At 37.3% G+C, this 9,076-nt stretch overlaps 1 protein-coding gene across 1 annotated transcript; it reads left to right on the forward strand.

The window, feature by feature from the left end:
- Positions 1–4,721: 4,721 nt before the first annotated feature.
- On the forward strand, positions 4,722–8,320 carry LOC306761707 (G protein-activated inward rectifier potassium channel 3-like; the record flags this gene model as incomplete). The annotated part of the gene is made up of 2 exons (XM_079247977.1): positions 4,722–5,889; positions 8,124–8,320. The coding sequence occupies 2 exons, from the start codon at positions 4,722–4,724 to the stop codon at positions 8,318–8,320; spliced, it is 1,365 nt and encodes a 454-aa protein (XP_079104103.1).
- Between the last annotated feature and the right edge of the window lie 756 nt (positions 8,321–9,076).

A 9,076-nucleotide genomic window follows, 5' to 3' on the forward strand; every position in this document is an offset into this window, starting at 1 on the left:
AAAGATAAGCGTCCCATACAGTCCTCAGCCAACAGCTGCCTTCAATCTGACCAGGAAAAAAAGAACAAATGACTTTGTTTATTCACTGAATGTTGATCTGATATTTTTAGGGATTTTATTTCTTTTTAAAGTTTCCATAAATAAGCTGAATTGAATTTTAAATGCATTGTCAGTGACAGCAGTTTAGTTGCCTGTTTTTATTTCCTCTCTGCTTTTATCATTTTCACACTTTGTCAATGAAGCAACCATTGTCCCAAAATGATCTTTAGTTTATTCGACTGAAAATATTCTTTTTTGTCTGTCTTGACAGTTTCTAGTTGCAATAAAATAATTTCTAATTACTTATTATTTACCACTGCACATGTGACTGATGACATGAAAGTAAATAATGGTGGCCAAACGTTTTGTGTGGAAAGGCCTACATTAGGTCAAAATGTGCAGCGGATCGATAACATCTCAGAACATCCCCCACAGCAAGTGTTTAATACATGTACAGCCTGGAAATACATGGCTGGACTAGAAAAACTTGATTTTCCTTTTTTAAACCTTGATTATATATAAAGATGTGTACTTGTATAAAATCTTCAACCCTAATTCCTATGAAGTTGGGACGTTGTGTAAAATGTAAATAAAAACAGAATCCAGTGATTTTCAAATCTTTTTAATCAGAGTTTAATATTTAATGTTCAAATTAATACATTTTATACGTTTATATTTTTATTTTCCAAATATTCACTTGTTTTGACTTTTATGCCTGCAGTGCATACCAGTAAAGCTGGGACATGGTCATGGTTTCCACTATGGTGCATCACCTTTCCCCTCAGCGTTTAGGAACTGAGGACACAAACTGTTAAAGTGTTTTATGTGGAACTTTTTCCCATTCTTGCTTGATGCACAACTTCCATCTGCTCAACAGTCTGGTGTCTCCATTGCGCCTCGTGATGCGTCACACATTTCCAGTGGGAGACCAGTCTAGACTGCAAACACACTGCTGAAACACCTGAAGAATGAGGATATTTCTGTAAATAATTAATAAGCTCACATTTATAAACTATATGCTTTTCCTATATTTCTTTTCCTAGAATAGAAGAGATAATTTCCCACCTGTTTATAGATATCAGAACAGAAAATAGTGTATAAATCTAAAGCGAGGCACTAGTTTTTTTTTTTTTTTTTTTTTTTTTTTTTAGTCATTCAGCAGTACTTAATAAAAATGAAGCATATTTAAGAAATATATCCATGTTACGATTTGTATGGGTTTTCCGTACAGTGACTTCATGTCCGTTCAGCTTGATTCTGCTCAGCAGAGACGTAAGATGTCTGGTCCGAGTTCAGAAACCTCATGTTTGTGTTCACATGTTGCACGTGTGAATGATTAATGCATATATGCGGGGAGTGTGACGCTGCTTAAAGATTCGCTCAAAAGACAAATGAAGTTGCCACAGCTGTTTTGGCCACATCTGGACAGTATTCCTCAAAGCCTTGTGGAAAATACTGTTTGTAATCTTTTCAAATCCATCATACTCCTCGGTGTCTGATTAATGTTGAGGATTAGTGATAATCCCTACATGTGAAGTACGTAGAAGCAGCAACTGACCCTGATCAGCCTTCAGACTGATAAAAACCTCATGTTCTCCTGATGACGCAGAAAAGCAACGTTTGCTTTTAACACGTCATCATGCAGCATCAAAGCTTTGACATAAATGTGGATCTGTCTGTTGGCAATTTAGATTTTTTTTCCTTGGAGTGGGCAGCTGGATGCAAATAACAAGGCTTTGATTAGACTCAGTCAGCCATGTGTTGATGTCTCTGAAATACCCCGCTTTGCACAGGCTGACAGGAAACTAATGTGTGATACAAAATAAAATGAATAAGCTACAGTAATGGGAAAAATTTCACTCTTGAAAACAAATTCTCAAACACTTTTGCTTTAGTGGAAATATGCAAATAAAGTCTTATTATTCCCACCCACACGGAGGTCATTTGTTAAGAAACACTGGTTTATCTGTGTTTCTTCATCCTGATTAGATTTACTGTAACTGAAAGCAACCTTTGTCCCTAAATCATCTTTTGTTTCTTAAACTTTGAATGATTTTTTTTGTCTGTGATCTTGAAAAGTTTTAGTTGCTCTTTATACTTTATTATCTAAACAGGAAAATAATAGGAGTAAACTCTAGCTCGGCTTTGGAAAAAGGCATGTAAACGCCGGAAATTAAATTTCAAAATGGTTTATTTTGCTGCCTGCACAATACTCAGATGGCTACAGGACAAATATCATCCCAGTGCACAACAACTGTTACTGGTCAAAAGCTCATTGACGATTCTTATAAGGAACATATCTGTTTTGAAGTTGCCTCTTATATATATATATATATATATATATATATATATATATATATATATATATATATATATATATATATATATATATATATATATGTGGTTTTATTTTACTGTATCTGAAGTTACAGAATTTAACTGACTTTTTTTCTCCAAACAGAAGCAGAATTGGAGATTAATCACCGTCTTGGAGACTTCAGTAATGATCTCTACTGTGATACGCAACGAAAACACACTGCACAACATTCAGAGCAATAGTCCTAACAGGAACCCTGACAGCATTGAGTCTTGCAGAAACACCAATCCTCCATCACCAGCTGTGACTGACAAATCCCTGGTGGAATACCTTCATAAACTTCGCCCACAGTCCATTTGTTACACACCCAAAACCTACAAGGTACAGCTTTTTTATATCTCACACATAACAGTGCTGGATGATGGTGCGCTTTGTTTATCTAATTTAAAACATGACTCCCCTTTAACCAATAAATACCCACCTCCTGAACAAATTATCAGCTTTTTAATAAAATGTAAATGAAAGATGTACTTCAAGTTTTTTAGATATATGTCAAACTTTTTATAGCGTAATCTTCTGCTTTCTGGTGTTTATTAAAGGGTTGAAGACAACAATAATGTTGTGTTCTACAGGAAGTTTGTGGCATGAAGTGAAGCCAAATGTCTCAGAAACTGTATGTATCATATCTGTAATGTTAGGATCATCAGGGTTAAGTTTATATACATTTATAGTTTATATATATATATATATATATATATATATATATATATATATATATATATATACATATATATATAGATATAGATATATCTATATCTATATATGTATATATATATATATATATATATATATATATATATATATATATATAGATAGATAGATAGATAGATAGATAGATATATATATATATATATATATATATATATATATATAGATAGATAGATAGATAGATAGATAGATAGATAGATAGATAGATAGATATATATATATATATATATATATATATATATATATAGATAGATAGATAGATAGATAGATAGATAGATAGATAGATAGATAGATAGATAGATAGATAGATAGATATATATATATATATATATAGATAGATAGATAGATAGATAGATAGATAGATAGATAGATAGATAGATAGATAGATAGATAGATAGATAGATAGATAGATAGATAGATAGATAGATAGATAGATATACTGCACTTTTATACACATATATGCAGAGAGAGAGAGAGAGATGCATAGATGAAATTCCTAATAACTAAGGACACCCCTGGAGGTCTCTTAAATATCTGTAGGAATCTGATAGATTCTTAGACTTGTGAAAATTGATAAATAGCTTTTATTCTTGAATTTGACAGTCAAACAGAATTACACAAATTCTCAGCACTTAAGGACTAAAATGTCCCCTGCTTCCACTGACGTCATAGTGCTTTTTATAGCAGTATTAAATTCTTTTTTAAATGGCTTTCATTTAATGGAATAAAACTGTTGAAATGTCACATGGAAGAAACCATTGATCCTTCTACTTCTACATCAAGTGCCATATACTATGCCCCAAATCCACCAAATTGTATTTCTATAGATCTGTTTGACCCATTTGGATTTATGTGAGTTTGTATGATATCCAAAGAAACAATAGTTTCCTTTCTCAGTACATGAACCCCCTGATAAAGTCTTACCCACCCTCTGGCCACCCTGTGTATAAATGTCGAGCTCTACCACTGGGTGAAAGGAGTGATAAAGTATCTTTAAAAATACGCTAAATACAGGTAAAACAACTAAGACTGGGCTTTTGAAGAGCTCACTCAAAGGCACTATTATATGATGCAAAAAGTTATTGTGTTGTCCAGAGATATAATTCAATTACACAATTTTTCTTAACAAATTGCACCTTTTAAAATACACTGTGTCCCTTACCTTTATGACACCAACACCACTGGTTGAATAGTCTTGTAGGATGCAAAGAACATACTAATGGTATCCCCTACAACAGGGGTGCCCAAAGTTGATCCCCAAGGGCCGCTATCCCGCAGATTTTTGGTGTATCACTGTTCCAACAGACATGGCTTCCATTCCATGGATCCAACAGCCAATGAGGTTCTGCTCAATGTCTGATTAGTTTGAATTAGTTTGTGTTGGAACAGAGATACATGGAAAACTTGCAGGATTGTGGCCTTTGAGGGCAGAAGGTGGGCACCCCTCGCCTAGAATGTGGCAACAAGATAATATTTATGGACACATTTCAAAATTACCTCGAGAAAACATCCAGAGTGGGACACATTACACATTTTCATAATTTTTTTTTTTTGTTTGTTATTTCAGGCTACAGCTAGATCAACTCTTACCACCGCTATGATTGCAAAAAGAGCCCCTCTGATCAAGAATTTGAATGTTAACTTCTCTGTCCCACCATCTGAAGAGACATCTCCATCCCAGAGTCCCTGCAGCCAATCGCTGCATGGCATCGCTTTGGCTAATCAAGAACTTCACCAACAGTACACCATCAACACAGATCCTGTGCAACCAGTGGAGGAGATCCACAAACCTCAGCATTCCTATCGCAATAGGCATCTCAAGCGTTTTAATTCTAGATGGCAATCGAGGAGCTCCACTGGCAGCTGCAATGTATCCATATCTGCTATCGACAAGCTACGTGTTGCTAAGAGCCATAAGAAGCGTTGTAAACTTTTGGGTGATGAGAACTCATCAAATGTGGTGAGCAGCAATCAACGGCAACGCTACGTCACCAAAGATGGAAAATGCAGAGTCAATCTGGGACGTATTGAAGACAAGAGTCGTTTTCTTTCAGATATTTTCACCACATTAGTGGATCTCAAGTACCGCTGGTTCCTTCTTGTTTTCATTATGTGCTACATCCTTACATGGGTGGCCTTTGGGGGAGTTTACTTCTTTGCTGCCTGGTTGCACGATGATATTTCACATGTTCATGACCCCCAGTGGAAGGCATGCTTCGAAAATGTAGATGGTTTCCTTTCCGCCCTCCTGCTGTCGCTGGAGAGCCAGAGGACGATTGGGTATGGTTCCAGGATGGTGACAGCGAATTGTCCTGAGGGTTCATTGATCCTGATGGCCCAGTCCATTCTTGGTGTCATTATTGATGCACTGATGGTGGGATGTATGTTTGTTAAAATATCCCGACCACAACAGAGAGCCCAAACTTTAATTTTCAGCAAGCACTGCGTCATTTGTGAGCGGGATGAGAAGCTGTGCTTGCTCTTCCGGATTGGTGATCTTAGAGAGAGTCACATGGTGGATGCCAAGATTAGAGCCAAGCTGATCAAATCCAGACAAACCAAGGAGGGGGAGTTTATTCCACTGGAACAGTCAGAAATTAATCTGGGCTATGACATTGGGGGAGACAGGTTGCTTCTGGTGGAGCCCCAAACCATAACCCATGTCATCAATGAAAGTAGCCCCTTCTGGGAGGTGGGGGCAGAGAAACTGACAAGGGAGATGTTTGAGATCATTGTCATCCTGGAGGGGATTGTGGAAGCATCAGGTTTGTAAGATTATTTTTAAGTACAGTGTTATATTCCACAAAAGCTACATCTAAAAGCAATTACCCTTTAACTGCTTAGAAAGAAGAGTTGTCATACAGTATAATGTTACATTTAATGATATGTTTACGGCTCGATGAAAAGACCCTGAATGAGTTCTTTCTCCACAAGTCTTACAGGAGATTCCCTTGATAAAGTACTGTGCATGTGCAACCTGAAAGAGAGACCTAGCAGCAACAAAAGGCCTAAATAGATTTAATTTGGGCCATGATGGTCCTGTGCCAGTGACAGGCCTTTATGTCCATAAAGCAGTGGTTTTCAAACTGGAGGGCATCCTTGTTGCGTTATTGTGATTGCTATTTGGTTGTGGTATGCCAAGGTTATTTTAGCTCTCCTTGGCATTTGTTATCCTGCCCTCCATATGGACTACATTCCCTCTCTTTGTTACCATTCAGACACATTTCTCCAGTCCAAATGACATTCCGATGTCCTTAATGTAGATCCTCATGGTGTGGATCAGTGAGTCAATGTCTCGCTCACTCTTTGTGTACAGATGCCATCCATGTAGAGGAGGTGACCGATGGTGGCCCCATTCCTGAGTCAGTAGCCATTGTCAATCTTGTTGATTAATTGGTTGAGAGGGTTCAGGCTTGTGCAGGACAGGAACAGGGACATAGCATCTCTTTGGTAAATGCCACATTTGATGGAACATGTGTAATTGTCTCAAAGTTAGCCTCTATGAGCAGTCTGCACAGCCTCATTGAGCTTGCAACAAAGGCTCTTAGAGAGGTGTTGATCTTTTACATCTTCAGACATTCCAGGATCGGTATATGCAGCATTGAGTCATAGGCTTTCTGGTCATTATTCCAGGCAGTGCACAGGTTTGTCTGTCTGGCTTTGGAGTCTTGTGCCATAGTTTTGTCAACCAGCAGCTGGTGTTTGACTCCTCTGATCCCTTTACCAATGCCTTTCTGTGTCTTGTCATGTATTGATTCATTAGCTGCGATGATGCCTGAAATGAACTTCCATGTTGTGGAGAGGTAGGTTATCAGCCAATGGTTGGATGGGACTGGTCTCTTCTGAGGATCTATAGCTATTGTGACTGTTCATCTCTTGGTTAGCCATTCGGGGGTGGATCCGATCCCTTCAGCAGCTGGTTCATTTGTGCCGCTAGGCACTAATGGAGTGAAGTCAGCTTCTTTATCCAGTAAGCATGGATCATGTCTGGGACAGGTGCTGACCGTTCATTATGGAGGTTCTTTGCAGGATATCTGCCACTGTGATGGTAACTGGACCTTGTTCAGGTAGGGAGCTGTGATCTGCTCTTAGTTCTCTTAACCACTGGGCTTCACTGTTATGGGATGCTTCCTTTTACTATATGTCTTTCCTGTTGTTGAAAATGCCCTAGATAAGTGTGTGTGGCCCTTTAAGACAGGGGTTAACTAATCCTGGTCGTCGAGGGTCGGTATCCTGCAGGTTTTCCAAGTGACCCTGCTAGAAAACGTCTGTCTCAGACTCAGACAAGCTCTGCATATGTCTGATAAATACACATTGATTTGAATCAGGTGTGTTGCAGCTGGGACACTTGGAAAACCTCCAGGTCACCGGCCCTCGAGGACCAAGACTGGTGATCCCTGCTTTACGACATGTAGTTTCCGACTGAGTATTGGTCTCAGTTATTGGCCTGTGTGCCAGCCATGTGAGCCAATGGTAGTGCACCATGTAGCAGATGCATAGGCAGTATGGCTTTGTTCTGAGCGTGAGTAAATGAAACCAAGTATGTTTAACATACACTTGTTGCTAAAATATGTAGTTGCTTTGAATATTAAGCTTAAAGTAAACATTTTGGTTTGTTAAAACAGCTTGCTACTACTACATACTTTGTACTTATTTGGATTTGAATTGATTTGCTTTTGCATTTACTGTATTGTATTGATTTGCATTTACTGTTCTTTATTGTAGACCATTTTTATCCACAGCACAGTTAATGAAAGATCTTTGTAATGGCACTAAAGTTTTTATCCTTTACAGGTGTGTAGGACAAGGGTTACATCTAAAATTTTCAGGATGGTAGATCTCGAGGACCAAACTTGGCACACCTGGCTTAGTCAATATTCAGCCTATAGCATTACTCTGCATATGCACATACACAATTTTTACCTGTATGCATTTATCAACCAAAGGCCTTTTTTTTTTTTTTTTTAAAAGTAATCTCTCATGCTTTGTTGTGCTGCAGGTATGACATGCCAGGCAAGGACATCCTACACAGAGGAAGAGATCCTGTGGGGCCACCGGTTTGAGTCATGCATTACCTTAGATTTAGGGGCATTTCGAGTGGACTATAGTGCTTTTGACAAAACCTTTGAAGTCCAGATGCCCTCACTCAGTGCAAAAGACAGAACCAATGTAAAGGACCAGGAGTCTGTGTTTTAGAAACAAGTGTGTGACAAGTCTCCTTTAAGCACAGAAGTGCTTATGTTGAATTTTATCTGTTATCTGAAGGTGACATTTTGATCATCTTATTTTGGGGAAGCAGTAGCTGAAACTTTTTAGACACTATCATAGAATATAACTTCTAGTGCTAATGCAATATTTACAAAAGGACTGATATTGTAAATATAAATATCAATCTCAAGTTAGGCATAATAAATTATTTTGTTGCTGTATGTGTATAGTGACGTTGGCTGTATAATTTTTAAAGTAATTGTAAAAATTTGATAAAAATAAGATTTATAAGAAATATACATGTATGTTGAAATTATGCAAAATAAAGCCAAAACAAAACCTAATTTTCTTTGGTCTTGTGTTTGGGGCAAATAAAAAAGTGAAATAAAATTGAATCAACAATAATATTAAATCAAATGTCCAGTTTGCCTGGAGTCTTTTCTGGACATTACAAATGTCGCCAGTTCACTTTCCAGTATTTATTTAACGAGTGAGATGTGACAATGGAAAACCTGAGGTGGCCAAATAAATGGTACACACTTGTGATTGCACCCTTAAATAGTGCTTATAGAGATTAGTTTATTATTAAAATTACATTTATTCAACCAGTTTGGTTTGTTTTAAAAGTTATTTACACGTTTCATGTGGGGGTTTTTTATCGCTTTGTAATCACTTTGTAGACATGTCTAAGCCTATTGTTCCACACAAGACAGAAAACATGAAAGAAATTACAAACATGGAAAT

This window comes from Telmatherina bonti (assembly GCF_933228915.1).
Source record: "Telmatherina bonti genome assembly, chromosome: 10".
Lineage (NCBI taxonomy): Eukaryota > Metazoa > Chordata > Actinopteri > Atheriniformes > Telmatherinidae > Telmatherina > Telmatherina bonti.